Source organism: Macaca fascicularis, chromosome 6 (genome assembly GCF_037993035.2).
Source record: "Macaca fascicularis isolate 582-1 chromosome 6, T2T-MFA8v1.1".
In the NCBI taxonomy this organism is placed as follows: domain Eukaryota; kingdom Metazoa; phylum Chordata; class Mammalia; order Primates; family Cercopithecidae; genus Macaca; species Macaca fascicularis.
Window position 1 is genome coordinate 60,837,435 of NC_088380.1, and position 18,003 is coordinate 60,855,437.

An 18,003-nucleotide genomic window follows, 5' to 3' on the forward strand; every position below is an offset into this window, starting at 1 on the left:
TTTAGGATGAGAGGAATAGTGATTTTGTCTGTGTAAACTGAATTGATTAGAAACTCTAAGTGCTAATGACTGAGGTCTTATAATTTGATATGTGACTGTCTTACAAGCTTTGTTTAATTTGTTAAAACAGGTAGTGTGAAAAACCAAGAACTTTAAATGTGGGTTTTTATATCTTGTTTTCCTTTTCTTTTATAGTCTAGTGAGATGCCCAAATTAACAGAACAATTAGCAGGACCACTTCGTCAAATGCAGGTAAAAAAAATTTTTTTTTGAACTACATATTTTATGAATAGTAGATTGTAAAATAAACTTTTTTGATAATCTAATCATAGTGGTTTATCATTTCATAGAGATAAGCTATAAGGATTAAATATGTCACTTGATGTCAGTCATGTAACTTAATGTTACTCTGATAACATCTCTTGTGATTTTTACTTTAAACAGTATTTCTTTCCCATTATTGTAATGAACTGTATAGCATTATTGTGAAAGGAGATTAAAAACTTCATAGTGTAAATAGGCTGTACTGACAGCTCAGTACATGTGTCATTTTCTTCCTCAGTACTAATAATGGTATCTTGATGGATTAGGATTTAGTTTATTTTTAATTCTTTGCACATTTTTTCATTCTGGTTTATAACAAAGTTTTGTTGTTTCATTTTGTTGTTTTGTTTTTGAGACAGTCTCGCTCCCTTACTGAGGCCTGGAGTGCAGTGGCGTGATCTGGGCTCACTGCAATCTCCACCTCCTGCATTCAAGCGATTCTCCTGCCTCAATGTCCTGAATAGCTGGGATTACAGGCCTGCCACCACGCTCGGCTAATTTTTGTATTTTTAGTAGAGATGAGGTTTCACCATGTTGACCAGGCTGGTCTCGAACTCCTGAGCTCAAGTGATCCTCCAACCTCGGCCTCTCAAAGTGCTGGGATTACAGATGTGAGCCACTGTGCCCAGCCTATAATAAAGTTTTAAAATCTGTTTTATCATAAGAAATTGTTTGTCTCTGGGTCCTCAAAGCCACAGTAGTTTATAGTTAGTAATAAATTTATCTCATTAATGTCATAGGATAAGCTGATTTTATCTGCCTTTTCAACATTAGACAAAGACAAGGAAAGATGAGCTAAGGAATTACAAGAGAAGAACAAAAAAATGTGTCGTAAAAAGGCCCCTTCAGAACAACAGACACTGGTGCCTAGTTGAGGGAGGAGAGTGGGAGGAAGGAGAGGTCGAGGAAGAAAAAATGTAAAAAACCTGTGGCATATTATGCTTAGTACTCAGCTGACTAAATAATCTATACACCAAACCCCTGAGTCACAAGTTTACCTAGATAAGAAACCTGTACGCATATCCCTGAGCCTAAAATAAAAGTTAAAATATTTTAAAAATAATAATTCAAAAAATTCTGATTAAAATAAAAAGGCTGGTTCAATGGAACATGTAACATGCGTTAAAATCACTAAGAAATTTAAATTTCTAGAACCAGCAAAGTCTTCATAGGTTCATAGGCCTAGGAGTTTTTGGTCTTTTAGATTGCCAAGTAAAGAAGAATGAAGTTTCTCAACTTAGAGGAAAACAATATGAAGATATGTACATTTTTAACCATTGTTGGGGGAAAATTTATTTTCCTCTAGGATTTGTATTTCTCTAAAACTGTTTTGTAATGAAATAGAGATTAGTTAAATGCTGCTCTTGAATACTTTTAATGAAGAGTTCTGTCTGTTTGTTGAAAAGGTATCACTGGCTGAAAAGCATGCTCTTGATACATTTACGTCAACATAATGGGAAAGATTGGCCGTTTGATCACTTAGTAATGGAACAGGCACTGTGCCTACTTAGGAGCAGAATGTCCACATTGCAGACATAATACCTAGGAAGAAAAAGGGACCTCCTGGAATACTGGCTTGGAAACCTAAAGAATAGGGTGATATGGGAGATCATAAGTAAGGAATTTTAACTCTTTTATCTTTAAAGGAATGTGCTAAAAGAATCGCAAAAGTTTCAGCAGAAGCCAAATTGGAAATTGATGAGGAAACTTATCTAAGCTCATTTAAACCTCACTTAATGGATGTAGTATATACCTGGGCAACTGGAGCTACATTTGCCCATATCTGCAAAATGACAGATGTCTTTGAAGGTATGGTTAAATTTTACATATATATATTTACAGTATAAAAAATACAGTTAGGATGGTATTGTTTTAACTAAACAAGAATAATATGTATTTTTAATATTTGGTAATTAAATGAAATCTCCCTATTATATAGATTAAAAAATATTCTCCACAAATTCTTTGTATTATTTAATAAGCATAGTCTGTTCATTAGGAAGTCCTTTAGAATCTAAACTTTATAATTCTGTGCAGTTATAATTCTATGAGTTTCTACAGTCACAAGCAGATGACCCTAATAAGTCATATTTATGTGGGCATTTTTCCTTTTCACTTTTGTTCTCCTGGTGAGCTATATAATTCCACTAAAAATAGCAGAGCTGAAAATGATCAGTCATTCCCTATGTAATAACTGACTTGGTCATTCCCTATGTAATAACTGACTTGGCTTTAGTCAGACTGTTATTGCATCATGAATCAGATTAAATTTAATGAGCAGGACTTTAAGAGACTGAAGAATAATTGTTACTCAACTGAAGAGAAATTTTAGATGAAAAAACTAAGGCAAAAGAAATATAAGGAAAAATTATAAGTGAATTATAAGAAGCAAAAAAATAAGTAGACTGTTTAAACAAACCCATATTTTAAAATGCTGCATTCAGTAGGAAAAGATTGGCTTATGTGTTTATAAATGGCCAGTTGTATTTACTGAATGAGATAATTTACATTGAACTTTCTTAAAAATGAAAATACATGAGTTCTGTATAGAGATTATAATAAGAACGGCTACTATTGCTTATAGATTTAGTTTGAGAAAAATTACATGTTTAACATGCCCAATATTATAGACCTTTCTGTCATGCGTGTCCGTGTGAAGAGACCACCAAACAGGCTTTGTGTGAGCAACACGGCTGTTTATTTCACGTGGGTGCAGGCGGGCTGAGTCCGAAAAGAGAGTCAGCGAAGGGAGATAAGGGTGGGGCTGTTTTATAGGATTTGGGTAGGTAAAGGAAAATTACAGTCAAAGGGGGGTTGTTCTCTGGCGGGCTGGAGTAGGGGTCACAAGGTGCTCAGTGGGGGAGCTTTTTGAGCCAGGATGAGCCAGGAAGAGGAATTTCACAAGATAATATCATTGCTTAAGGCAAGGACCGGCCATTTTCACTTCTTTTGTGGTGGAATGTCATCGGTTAAGGCGAGGCAGGGCATTTGCACTTCTTTTGTGATTCTTCAGTTACTTCAGGCCATCTGGGCCTGAAGTGCAAGTGCAAGTCACAGGGGATGCGATGGCTTGGCTTGGGCTCAGAGGCCTGACACTTTCAACTGATATTCTTAAAGAAGTAATAGATTACTGATATTATGAATCAGTTATTTTTATGCTGTATAGGTTAAAATGCTCTGCAACAGAATATTAAAAACTTAAAACTGAGGACCTTTACTGTATTGACTATATTGAACTTTATGGGTTTTAAGGTTTTTAATGTTAAAGTTTATAGCACCTTTTAAAATTACGTTATTGTATCTTACATATTTTTTCTAGGGTTTATAAACTTCTAAGTCTCCTCTAAATGATCATTTAGTCAAACAGTCCCAAAGCATCCTTTGAATTCTGTTACTGGGAAAGTCATTGTTCATTAAGTAGGTATTATATGCTGAATATTGTGCTAAGAGCTCTGTATAATTTACATGTAATCACCAAATGGCAATTCAGGGTAGATATTATCTCTACTTTGCACAAGGAGACTATGGTAAGCAGTTTGGCCAAGATGATGTGACAGCAGGATGATTTAAACTCTGGTCTCTGTAACTACATGTAACTTCACTTAAGCACCATAGCACCTTATCCTTAAATTTTGGATCACCTGAAAATTTCTTAAACCCTACACTAGACTCTACCATCTCCATCCACAGAAAATTCATGCTTGGAGCAATACTAAGTAGGTCTCTAATAGTGGATGATGTTTAGCAACATCTCTAATAGTTAATGGTGTTTGGCTGAGTCAGTGAGAAGAGGGATGATTTGTACTTACTGATGAAAATTGCTTAAAACAGGAGCACAGGTTGGTATATGACAATTGTATGTTTCAGCAGCACTCAGGCATCACATAGAGCACCACCAATCTTCAGTCTGACATCTTTTTGGAACATAAGAATGAAATTAGTAACTGTTCAATGCCTAAATAATTCCAAGACTTGGTAATACAATACTCATATTTATATAATATCTGCTTCTCTGAAAAGTCAAAACACAATGAATGACATAAAACAATAGTGGTACATGGCAAAGAGTAGCCTTTTTTTTTTTTTTAGAAAAGTAAAAAGCAGGCCAGGCCCGGTGGCTCACGTCTGTAATCCCAGCACTTTGGGAGGCCGAGGTGGGCATATCATGAGGTCAGGAGATCGAGACCATCCTGGCTAACATGGTGAAACCCCGTCTCTATTTTAAAAACTACAAAAAATTAGCTGGGCGTGGTGGCGGGCGCCTGTAGTCCCAGCTACTCGGGAGGCTGAGGCAGGAGAATGGCGTGAACCCGGGAGGTGGAGCTTGCAGTGAGCCGAGATCACCGCCACTGCACTCCAGCCTAGGCGACAGAGCAAGACACTGTCTCAAAAAAAAAAAGTAAAAAGCAGGGGCAGTAGACCTGGCCTGTCAGATGAGTATATTTTTTTAAAAATCTAGGAATTAATATAAAATTGTCTTAATGGATTATTTTTTCTGTTCTTTCTGCCTAAGTGGAAGTTACCACAGTATGGAAGATGAATCCTAAACTGCCAAATTGAAGATGGTTTGTAGCTCGTACTAGTTGCCAGCTATGAGTTGACTTTTTCCACAGCATACTGTTAGGCAGGAATCTAGACCTAACATGGCGGTGTTACCCAGCGTAGCAGGCCTTTTGTTAAAGACTTCCCTTCCTCTTTGAACACACCCTCAGACTTACATACGTCAGAGGTTCTGACTGGGCAACCACACTCCCCCATGACTTACAGCTCACCTGCATTCCACAAGTTCGTAAACAGCAGTTTCGGTTAACAGTTTCCAAAGACCCCTTCCCCGTGACCCTTACTCAACTCCTGCCCTAGTAGTTTCAAGACCTCCCAGGCCCTGTTTGCACAACCAGCTTCCCTACCTCTCGGGCTATAAAAAGCCCGTACCCTCCTCCCTCAGCGCAACTTCCTCGGCCCCCACCTTTGGACCGAGGAACCTCGCCCACAAGCCCTAATAAAAGGCTATTCTCCCTGCCATTTGCCTTGTGTCTTCGTTCCTGGTTCGGCTCCAGCCTCAGTTTCCCCTTACATTTGGTGCCGGGAGGAGACCCCACTCCCCGGACCCCTGCCGCGTCGGGCGGGCTGTCCTCTCCCCGAGCCGGGATCCCCTCCTCAAGCCTGGAGCCGTCTCACCAAATTTGACTCAATTCGATCACTGCTGGGTAAGTTTCCCCCCTGTCCTGAAGGCTCCCTCCGGGAGTCCCTGTCCGAAACGCGCGGCTGCGTCAGGGGCTCTCTCTGGTCAGCTGTGACCGTGGCACTGTGGACTAGGAGACATCCAACCTCCCCGGAAGCCACCGTACCCCGCACTCTGCGTGGCAGTGGGAGGACACTCCCATTGCCTCCAGACCGCCCGCCTTGAGACCATGGGAACTACCCAGTTCAAACCAAACCGAAAATCCCCTCTGGGGTGCCTCTTGGCGAATCTCCAGACTTTAAGTCTCAGCCAAGACGTAAAACGAAAGCAGCTCATTTTCTTCTGTATAGCATGGCCGCAATATAAATTGGATAATCAGTCTCAGTGGCCTGCAGAAGGCACTCTAGACTTTAACATTCTCACAGATCTGACCAACTTCTACAAGAGACTAGGCAAATGGTCCGAGATACCCTATGTTCAGGCCTTTTAGGACTTGCGTTCTCACCCAGATCTCTGCGCCCAATGCTCGTTAGCTGAAGTTCTGCTTGCAAAGTCTCTTCCCGCGAGCAAGGAGAGGGATGATTCCTCCTCTTTTTCTGAGCCTCCTGACACACTATCCCCACCACCCCTCCAGTCTCCCGCCCAACCTCCTCCTTACCCTGACCCACCATTATCCCCATCCTCATCAACGCCTCCCCACCTTTTCCCCCCTCCTGTGCCCTTGCCAAACCGGACAGATTCTGTATCCCCTACCTCCACCTCCTCCCCTTCCTCGCCTGTCTCAACCCATACTCAGTCCAGGACCAACCTCCTGTGCCCCTTACGAGAGGTGGCGGACCCTGAAGGAGTAGTCCGGGCCCATGTGCTGTTTTCATTGGCAGACTTGTCTAAGGTTGAGGAGCGTGCAGGCTCCTTTTTGGCCAATCCTACTCGTTATATCAAAGAGTTTAGGTATCTATGCCAGGCATATGATCTCACCTGGCACGACCTTCATGTCGTTATGACCCCAACCCTGTCTCCTGAGGAGCAGGAACGCATCCTAGCGGCAGCCAGGCAACATGCTAACCAGGTTCATTTAACTGACCCTGCCAGGCCAGTCGGCACCGAGGCAGTGCCCTCAGCTGAGCCCGACTGGGACTACCATGTAGGGCAGGCAGGCCGCTGCCGCCGAGACATGATGGTTCAGTGCCTTCTTGCCGGCATGCAGGCAGCCTCTAACAAATCAGTCACCTTTAACAAACTAAAGGAGGTAGTCCAAGGCGCAGATGAAAATCCGGCTGTTTTTCTTAACCAGCTGACTGAGGCTCTTATTCAGTACACCTGCCTTGACCCTGCCTCCCCCACAGGGGGGACCGTCTTGGCCTCATATTTCATTTCTTAGTCAGCCCCCAATATCCAAAAAAAGTTTAAAAAGGCAGAGGAAGGCCCTTAAACTGCCATCCAGGATTTAGTCAAACTGGCCTTCAAGGTCCACAACTCCAGGGAAGAAGCAGCTGAGGCCCAACAACAGGCCAGGCTAAAACAGAAGGTACAACTCCAAACTCAGGCCTTGGTAGCAGCCCTGAGGCCGGCCGGCTCCAGGAGCTCCCAGAAAGGAGGTACTACCTGAGCGCCATCTGGTGCCTGCTTCAAGAGCGGCAATGACAGCCACTGGGCCAGGCAGTGCCCTAACCCAAAGGAGCCAGCTCGCCCCTGTCCGAACTGTCGGCAGATGGGCCACTGGAGGTCAGACTGCCCCAACCTAAGGACAGTCGCTGCGCCTCCACGTGACGACCCTCCTCCAGGTGTTGGAGGCGCCTTCCAGCTCCTCGACACTGACAAAGATTGAAGAGGCCCAGACTCGGGGACCCCTCTCACTCTCGCCGAGCCCAGGGTCATGCTCCAGGTAGCGGGTAAGTCCATATCCTTCCTTATGGACATGGAGGCTGCCTACTCTGTTTTGCCTTCCTTCAGTGGCCCCAGCCACCCCTCCACTGTCACAGTCATGGGAATTGATGGCACTCCCTCCACCTACCGCCAGACTCCTCCTCTGTCTTGCCGCCTGGATGGCTCCCTCTTCTCGCACTCCTTTCTTATCATTCCTTCGTGCCCAGTCCCCTTGTTAGGATGAGACCTCCTCTCCAAGCTAGGGGCCTCAGTTCACTTCCGACCCAACCCCTGCCCACACCTTGCGTTCCTCTTCCCCCTTCTCTCACCTGACAAACCCTGCCAGCCTGACCCCCATCTCCCATTTCCAGTCCCCATTAACCCTAAGGTGTGGGACACCTCCACCCCGATCATTGCCCAGCACCACACTCCGGTCCGCATCCGGCTAAAAGATCCTTCCAAGTTCCCTTCTAGACCCCAGTTCCCTATCTCCTTTGAACATCGACAGGGATTAAAACCTATCATTACACGCCTGTTCCAGCCAACTCACCAAGCAATACTCCTATCCTCCCTGTACGGAAAAGCTCTGGGGCCTATCGTCTCGTGCAGGACCTACACCTCATCAATGAGGCAGTGGTCCCTACCTTTCCAGTTATTCCTAATCCATATACTCTCCTCTCGCGCGTTGCCGCTGACACCACCCATTTCACTGTCCTTGACCTGAAGGATGCCTTCTTTACCATCCCTCTACACCCAGACTGCCACTTTCTGTTTGCTTTTACATTGGAAGATCCAGACACTCATATTTCTTCCCAGCTGACTTGGACTGTTTTGCCTCAAAGGTTCTGTGATAGCCCCCATTTTTTCGGACAGGCACTGGCACAGGATGTTGTCCTCCGTCCCCTGACCTACAGCACACTGTTGCAGTATGTCGATGACTTATTACTATGTAGTCCTTCCTAGGAGAGCTCCCTTGCAGGTACTGCTGCACTTTTAAATTTTCTAGGCGACCGAGGTTATCAGGTTACCCCAGCTAAGGCTCAACTTTGCAGCCCTTCTGTCACCTACCTAGGCATACTCCTCACACCCACTACAAAAAGCCTCACAGCAGATAGAATAAGCCTCATTGCAATTCTCCAGCCTCCTCAGGATGCGGAAGAGTCCTTCCTAGGACTGGTGGGCACAGTGAGTCTTATCCCGTGGCCCAACTCAGGATCTTTAAGGCCTACATTAAGGTCGTAAGCAGCCTCGTCAGCCTGGCCTCTGACATCAGACAACAGGAGGAAGCCATCTCAGCTGTAGCCCAGGCAGCAAGCCCCAGGACAGCAGCAACCCTTTTTCGTGGCTAACCTTAGTCATGGAAGGGGCTCAAGTGGTACACACGGCCGAGGTACACAACATCTCTCGTTGTTTCTTGTGTATAGCCTTGAATAAGCCCCCACTGGTTGCGGTACCTTTACCCAGACCTTTTAACTCCTCTAACCTAACCGCCTCCTTTTCCCTTCCCGGCCGAACACTACATCAATGAGTCAGGACTAGTAGAAACCAATCTCCTCACTCTAGAAAAGATTCGGGAAAAACCTCGGATCAAGGCCCTCACTTAGGTGGTGGCAGTCGTCTGTGGCCGATTAAGTCCTACCCTTTCTAAGCCCCTTACTAATCGCTGGCTTCTTGCTACTCATAGCTCCCTGTGTCCTCCACTTCATCCAGGACTGCATGAAAGAAGTCTCCCAGGTCACTTTCAGTCAGATGCTGCTCCACCCCATACCCGAGTTCCGACCTCCAAAGAACCCCACGACGACCCATACCAGCTGGAAGCAGCCAGATGAACACGTCGCCCCATTTTCTTATTAGAAAGAGGTTGGAATGTTAGGCAGGAATCTAGACCCAACATGGCAGCGTTACCCGGCGTAGCAGGCCTTTTGTTAAAGACTTCCCTTCCTCTTTGAACACACCCTCAGACGTAACATACGTCAGAGATTCCGGCTGGGCAACCACACTCCCCTATGACCTGCAGCTCACCTGCATTCCACAAGTTCGTAAACAGCAGTTACGGTTAACAGTTTCCAAAGACCCCTTCCCCATGACCCTTACTCAACTCCTGCCCTAGTAGCTTCAAGACCCCCCAGGCCCTGTTTGCACAACCAGCTTCCCTACCTCTAAAAAGCCCGTACCCTCCTCCCTCAGCGCGACTTCCTTGGCCCACGCCTTTGGACCGAGGAACCTCACCTGCAAGCCCTAATAAAAGCTGTTCTCACTGCCATTTGCTTTGTGTCTTCGTTCCTGGTTTGGCTCCAGCCTCAGTTTACCCTTACACATACTGGCATTCCTGAAGTCTTTCAGTTACTCAGGGGCTATTTCTACATCAGAGTTTGCTTGAAATCTCAGTTTGAAAATTTGAGAAATACATTTTTTTAGCTCTAACTTGAAGTTAGATCTAACATCAGCATAATTTTTATATTTTTCTTGTGTGTGAGCCAGTAGATCAGCTTAAACCTTTCTAAAAGTTGGGATATACTATGTATTCACCCTTAAAACTATTTTTTGATATAAGTAGCAAAAAATGAGAACCTTCATTTTCTTAGTGCGGGTAAAAGAGAGATCAGACTGTTACTGTGTCTATATAGAAAGAAGTAGACATAAGAGACTCCATTTTGTTCTGTATTTGAGATGGTGTTAATCTGTAACCCTGCCCCCAACCCTGCCCTTGCAAGAGACATGCGCTGTGGTGACTCAAGGTTTAATGGATTTTGGGCTGTGCAGGATGTGCTTTGTTAAACAAGTGCCTGCCAGCTTGCTGGTTAAAAGTCATCACCATTCTCTTAATCTCAAGTACCCAGGGACACATACACTGCGGAAGGTCACAGGGACCTCTCTGCCTAGGAAAGCTAGGTATTGTCCAAGGTTTCTCCCCATGTGATAATCTGAAATATTACCTCGTGGGAAGGGAAAGGCCTGATCGTCCCCCAGTCTGACACCCATGAAGGGTCTGTGCTGAGGAGGACTAGTATAAGAGGAAAGAAGGCCTCTTGGCAGTTGAGATAGAGAAAAGCATCTGTCTCCTGCCTGTCCCTGGGCAATGGAACATAAAACCCAATTGTATGTTCTATTTACTGAGAAAGGAGAAAACCGCCTTAGGGCTGAAGGTGGGGTGTGCTAGCAGCAGTGCTGCTCTTCATGCACTAAAAAGGTTTAAGGAGATGTTTGCATATGCATATCAAGGCACAGCACTTTTCCTTAAACTTATTCATGTCACAGAGATCTTTATTCATATGTCTTACTGCTGACCTTCTCCCTACTATGATCCTATTATCCTACCACTTCCCTTTTCTAAGATGGTAAAGATAATGATCAGTAAATCCTGAGGGAACTCAGAGAACGGTGCCGGGGTGGGTCTTTTGTATGCTGAGCGCTGGTCCCCTGCGCCCACTTTTTCTTTCTCTATGCTTTGTCTCTGTGTCTCATTTCTTTTTTTTTTTTTTTTTTTTTTTTGACAAAGGGTCAAATGCAGTTTAATGGAGGTAGGATAGTTTTTTCAATAAGTGATATTAGAATCATTGGATACCCATATGCCAAAAAAGAAAATAAACTTGAATCCGTATCTTGTGCCTTATTTTTTTTTTAATTTATTTATTATTATTATTTTTTTTTTTTTTTTTTTGAGGCGGAGTCTCGCTCTGTCGCCCAGGCTGGAGTGCAGTGGCGCGATCTCGGCTCACTGCAAGCTCCGCCTCCCGGGTTCCCGCCATTCTCCTGCCTCAGCCTCCCGAGTAGCTGGGACTACAGGTGCCGCCACCACGCCCGGCTAATTTTTTTGTATTTTTAGTGGAGACGGGGTTTCATTGTGTTAGCCAGGATGGTCTCGATCTCCTGACCTTGTGATCCGCCCGTCTCGGCCTCCCAAAGTGCTGGGATTACAGGCTTGAGCCACCGCGCCCGGCCAATTTATTTATTATTATTATTATACTTTAAGTTGTAGGGTACATGTGCATAACGTGCAGGTTTGTTACATATGTATACTTGTGCCATGTTGGTGTGCTGCACCCATCAACTCGTCATTTACATCAGGTATAACTCCCAATGCAATCCCTCCCCCCTCCCCCCTCCCCCCTCCCCCCTCCCCATGATAGGCCCCTGTGTGTGATGTTCCCCTTCCTGAGTCCAAGTGATCTCATTGTTCAGTTCCCACCTATGAGTGAGAACATGCGGTGTTTGGTTTTCTGTTCTTGTGATAGTTTGCTAAGAATGATGGTTTCCAGCTGCATCCATGTCCCTACAAAGGACACAAACTCATCCTTTTTGATGGCTGCATAGTATTCCATGGTGTATATGTGCCACATTTTCTTAATCCAGTCTGTCACCGATGGACATTTGGGTTGATTCCAAGTCTTTGCTATTGTGAATAGTGCCGCAATAAACATACGTGTGCATGTGTCTTTATAGCAGCATGGTTTATAATCCTTTGGGTATATACCCAGTAATGGGATGGCTGGGTCATATGGTACATCTAGTTCTAGATCCTTGAGGAATCGCCATACTGTTTTCCATAATGGTTGAACTAGTTTACAATCCCACCAACAGTGTAAAAGTGTTCCTATTTCTCCACATCCTCTCCAGCACCTGTTGTTTCCTGACTTTTTAATGATCGCCATTCTAACTGGTGTGAGATGGTATCTCATTGTGGTTTTGATTTGCATTTCTCTGATGGCCAGTGATGATGAGCATTTTTTCATGTGTCTGTTGGCTGTATGAATGTCTTCTTTTGAGAAATGTCTGTTCATATCCTTTGCCCACTTTTTGATGGGGTTGTTTGTTTTTTTCTTGTAAATTTGTTTGAGTTCTTTGTAGATTCTGGATATTAGCCCTTTGTCAGACGAGTAGATTGCAAAATTTTTCTCTCATTCTGTAGGTTGCCTGTTCACTCTGATGGTAGTTTCTTTTGCTGTGCAGAAGCTCTTTAGTTTAATGAGATCCCATTTGTCAATATTGGCTTTTGCTGCCGTTGCTTTTGGTGTTTTAGACATGAAGTCTTTGCCCATGCCTATGTCCTGAATGGTACTACCTAGGTTTTCCTCTAGGATTTTTATGGTATTAGGTCTAACATTTAAGTCTCTAATCCATCTTGAATTAATTTTCATATAAGGAGTAAGGAAAGGATCCAGTTTCAGCTTTCTACTTATGGCTAGCCAATTTTCCCAGCACCATTTATTAAATAGGGAATCCTTTCCCCATTTCTTGTTTCTCTCAGGTTTGTCAAAGATCAGATGGCTGTAGATGTGTGGTATTATTTCTGAGGACTCTGTTCTGTTCCATTGGTCTATATCTCTGTTTTGGTACCAGTACCATGCTGTTTTGGTTACTGTAGCCTTGTAGTATAGTTTGAAGTCAGGTAGCGTGATGCCTCCAGCTTTGTTCTTTTGACTTAGGATTGTCTTGGAGATGCGGGCTCTTTTTTGGTTCCATATGAACTTTAAAGCAGTTTTTTCCAATTCTGTGAAGAAACTCATTTCTTTTCTCAAGTTTCTCATTCCACCTAAGGAGAAACGCCCACAGGTGTGGAGGGGCAGGCCACCCCTTCATCTTAGGATACTGATTATCTCTTTTATTTTTATAGTGTTATATAGTGCTTCCATTTCAAGAATAGCCATTCTCTCCTCATCTCGTTATTGTATGTGGTGGGTTTGTTTATTTTTTGCAACAGGGTCTGGCTCTGTCACCCAGGCTGGAGTGCAGTGGCATGATCTTGGCTCTTAAGTGATCCTCCCACCTCAGCCTCCAAGGTAGCTGGGACTACAAGCATGCACCACCATGCCCAGCTAATTTTTGTAGAGAGGATTTTACCATGAAGCATAGGCTGGTCTCAAACTCCTGGGATCAAACGATCCACCTGCTTCGGCCTCCCAAGGTGTTGAGATTACAGGCATGAGCCACTGCACCCCGCCTATACATGTTTTATGATTGGAAAAATATGGTAATCAAAGCTGTAGCACACAGTACAGTGTGTCTGTTTTTACAGACAGATAATAATTGCATTGGAACTTTCTAATGTGCTGTGTGCAAACCATATTTGTTCCTAATAATATTCTTAGTTTTCTTTTTATATGAAAATAAAAGTGGTCATTTCATATCCTGAGCCTCAGAAGTAGTTTTAAGTATTCTTCAAACATTAACTGAGGCAGTTAATGCTGTAGTGATTAAAACCGTGTTTTTGGGGGGTGTCCAATGCAAAAGAAAAGTTCATACTGTGATTCAGTTGAGAAATTTTGAAGACTATTTAAGTATTTATTATCACCCTGAAAAAAAATGATAGAATGTAGCTGTTTTTTTATTTCCATTAAACTAAATTTGAATGATAGTTTAAACAAAATATTTGTATGGGCTGATGCCTAGGGTTTTAGTCAAGCAATCCAGAGGCTGTTACTATTTATTTCCGACTCTACATAAACAACATTGTACTCTTAACTGTGAAGGATGACAAAGGATTTGCTTTCCACTGAGCAAGTGTCATTAGGAAAACTTCTATGATGAATTATCTCTTGAAACTATTTACTGTACCTCTGCCTGCCATACGCTTTTTTTTTTCAATTCTCCTCCCTCTGTATGCCACATGTTTTGAAAGCAAATGCTGTGAAGTGCATTTCTCAACTCTGTCCCCACCACACATTCTCTCACATGCCTTTCAAGTAGCAGTTTAACCCTTTCTTAGCATCATCAGTGTCATGAATGGTTTTCCAGTGGATTTGTCTTTTAAAAGTATTATTGCTAATAATAATAGAGTAACAATTTATTTGTAATTGTTTCTGTCTTTACATTTTGGCACAATTTGAGTACCTGATACTTACTCATTTGATGAATAATGCTGAGACCCTAGTGGGAATCAGGCACCGTGCTAGTTACAGTGTGAGCAGCAGTCTCTGCTCTCAAGAAAGGGTTCAGCCTAAACTGGGGTTTAGCGGTAAGTAGTTGCAAGATACATGTGTGATTCTAACCTCAGGCCAAGCTAGACAGGAGTATTAGGGTCAGAGCATGAACTGTGGGAAACTGCTTTAGGGTATGCCAGAAAGCTGAAGGCAGAAATTCTGTTCTGGAAAATCTGCTGCTTACTGTCCTTAATGAGAATGATGCTGTTTTGTTCATCAACCGGGTAATGGTGATGTTTATTAAAATTGCTCTTAAATAAAAGCATATAGTTCCAAGTGTCCATCAATAGATGAATAAAGTATGGTATATATTAGGTTGGTGCAAAATAAATTTGGTTTTTGCCATTCTAAATGGCAAGGTGTTCCATTTTAATAAAGATTAAATGGAACAGCTTTCAGTTATAAAAAAGAAAAGACATACTGACTCATGCTACAATATGGACAAACCTTGAATACATTAAGTTGAAAGAAGGCAGACACAAAGGCCACATAGTGTATAATTTCACTTATATGAGATGTCCAGAATAGGCAGATTCATAGAGACAGAGCATATTAGTGGTTGCCATGGGCTGTCCAGAAGACATGTAACTGCTTTAATGGGAACAGGGTTTTTTGGGGGTGGTAAAAATGCTCTAAAATTAGATAATGATGATGGTTACACAAGTCTGAATATACTAAAAACCACTCAGTTGTACACTTATTTAAAATAATTTTATGGTGTGTGAATTCTATCTCCATGTGAGTTTTTCCAGAATGTAGTAAACCTCAATATAAAAAAGGGCAGTAACTGAATTGTATACTTTATGGTTAAAAAGGTGGATTTTATGTTTTATATTTTACCACTATTTGAAAAATTTTTTAAAGACAATAACTAGAAAGAACTGGATTTCTCTTTCTACTCTGGCAGGACCAAAAGAAAAAAATTGTAACAAACCAGTAGGTTAATGTAGTTTGGTTTTGTTTCGGTTTTGGTCAGCTTCATTTAGCCTATGATGGGTCATGGCTTTAAAACTTTTGTCTAGCACCTAGTCAGGCTGATGAGGCAGGATGACTTCCAAAGCTGGGCGTAAGGAGAGCCCTTGGATTACAGAGAACCATAGTAGGTAGGAGAGATGCTAGACAATTCACTACTTAGTCGTTAGTCTTCATTAATCCCTGGGCGGGTAGCCTCTATGTTTCAGGCAGCTGTGGACAATTGGTGTTTATGCACACACCCAGTGATTTGTTGATGAGACTCTGTGGGCAACAACCACAGCCATTGTATATGCAACCTTGTGCCCAGTGGCCTAATTTGCTTGTTACCTGAAACTGTGTCAAAACTAAATTTTCCAGAAATTGAATCGAAATGTTTACAAAATGTGACATGACAGTGCTCTCTGGCCTGAATGTGCATTTACTTGCCTTACTTTTTATCTTAGTAATTTACTTTGAATGGCTTGGTCTCTGATAACTTTTGCAGATTCTGGTTAACACGAGTTACTAAAATTTGTGAAATAATATACAGTATCACATTGTGTTTCTTGGTACACATTTGAAGTCAGTCAAAACAATGTTTGAGAATGTGTCTGGCTCTTTAATGTCCTACGCAGCAGAGGACTTTGTAAAGGATTTCATTTCAATCCTGAATGATCTGTGAGAATCTCGTCTCAGGTAAAAATCTGGTTATATTTTGAGCCACTACCTAATTTAATTCTCTTTGGATATAATTGTTTGCATAAACATTTAATATCTGATTGTATAAGTATATGACATTACCCTCTCTATCCCAATTCCTACCCTCTCTCTTGACACCCAGAAGTTTCTGCAATTGGATTTCCTGTTTCATTGCAAGTCAGTATTGGAGCCTGCATTCCTAGCAGCTGAGAATAGAAATAACAAATAAATAATTATTATTAATTTAATAATAGTGTAAATAGTTCATTGTTCCTACAGATTGCATTTTGAGAACTGGTATTCCTAATGTATTTCATATATTAAAAATGAAGTCACAAGCATTTTAGAGAAAGGATCTCACAATCTCTGCCCCTCTTTGCACAAGTCTAGCAAAAGTGAAACTATGTTTATAGCTCCAGCTTTGATACACTTTTTTCAGACAGATTCTAGACCCATGGGAAAAGGCTTCTTTCCTTGTGCTCCTTGAGAACACTCTGTAAAGAACGCACTAATGAAAGAATCTAAGGTCAAGAAAAATGAATGCACCTTTAAAATGACAAATTTTATCTTGTTACTCTCCTGCTAAAAACAGTCTGTTGCATTCTATGAGATGGTATGGTGTCCAGATGCCTCACTGGGCCACTCAGGGTCCTTGAATGGCTGCGGTTTGCCAGGCTTTTCTGCATTGTCATGGTGGTCCTTCCCTTGTTGATACTGCTTGGTTCTTACACAGATTATGTCATCCTTGCAGCCTTCACCCAAAGTTGCTCCCTCCTCCTAGGGCATTTTGTTTTCCTGCTTAATACCAGGTGTCAGCACGTTAGTAGTAAACAGGTATTTCTCTACCATTAGTCAAAGGTGGGAGTTAAGCCTTTCATCTTTGTAGCCTTCCCCAGTACCTAACAGGTTTGCTACCTGATTTACTTCATGGGAAGTCCCTCAGAGTATTATCCTGTGTTCTCCTGCCTTGCCTCTTAACAAAAATTCTGCTGTTCCTGATTATTTCCATTTTACCGGTGTTTTGTTTCTTTTCTATCCAGGCAGCATAATTCGTTGTATGAGGCGCCTAGAAGAATTGCTTCGACAAATGTGTCAAGCAGCAAAAGCCATTGGAAACACTGAGCTGGAAAATAAATTTGCAGAAGGTCAGTATCAAATGCATAAGCTGTTTCTAATTTAGACCAATTTTGTGAAGCAAATCTTGAGCCCTGGACCACAACCCAGGAGGACATTTTGGGATGTTCTTCACTGCATTGTCATGGAGAGCTATCTACTGGTGTTTCTATAAAATTTAGTGTGTTGGGGGAAAAGTTGAGATTTTACATATACATCCATTTACATATATTAATTGTACACTACATGCCAGGCATTGTTTTAAGCACTAGGGAATACAGTGAACAGAAAGACACCCCTGCCTTCATGGAGTTTACATTCTAGTGTGGGGAGATAGACAATAAGTCAACAATTAAATTTATCAGATGGTGATAAAGTCTATAAGCAGAAAAGACAATAGAATTGGCAGATGGATACAATGGTCTAGGGCCTCCACAGGGAAGGTGGCAATTAAGCCCCTTGGTGTATGCTTAATATATATGAACACCAGCAAGAGGCCAGTATGGCTGGAGTAGAATGGGCGGTGAGTAAAGTAGTAGGGGTTGAAGTGAGAAAGTAAAGTATTCCATAGTTCCTAGCCGCAGGCTTCTCAACTCTGCAGTGATTGGAGGTGTGGAGCTTGGGAGTGACCTGCCCTAACTTGGACTTTACAAGGTAATTCTTGCTCTTACATTCAGGGCAAGTCTGTAGAGTAGCACAGTAGAAGCGGGGAGACCAGATCAAGAAAGGATGGCTAAACCAAGGTAGTAGTAATGGGGTGGTGTGGGGGGACAAGGGGCATAAGCATGTCTGTAAATAGTTTTGTCATGTCTACTGAATCTTGACCAAGAAAAAGGACTAAGTTAAAGCATCAAAGAATAGTAACCACATGGTTGCTGAGTCAGTCAATGCTAGTGATTTCTATTAACAACTTAGTGTCCTAAGAAGAGGTTTGCAAAAGCTGGC

The 18,003-nt window shown here is 42.6% G+C and overlaps 1 protein-coding gene across 2 annotated transcripts in view; it reads left to right on the plus strand.

Annotated features, from left to right (window-relative positions):
- Positions 1-18,003, plus strand: part of MTREX (Mtr4 exosome RNA helicase) — a 126,356-nt gene that overhangs the window by 106,661 nt on the left and 1,692 nt on the right. For both annotated transcript variants that reach the window (XM_005556905.5, XM_045393716.3), the window contains 3 exons: positions 196-252; positions 1,971-2,133; positions 16,986-17,090. In XM_005556905.5, the coding sequence (XP_005556962.1) occupies positions 196-252; positions 1,971-2,133; positions 16,986-17,090 (325 nt within the window). The remainder of the gene's footprint in view (positions 1-195; positions 253-1,970; positions 2,134-16,985; positions 17,091-18,003) is intronic.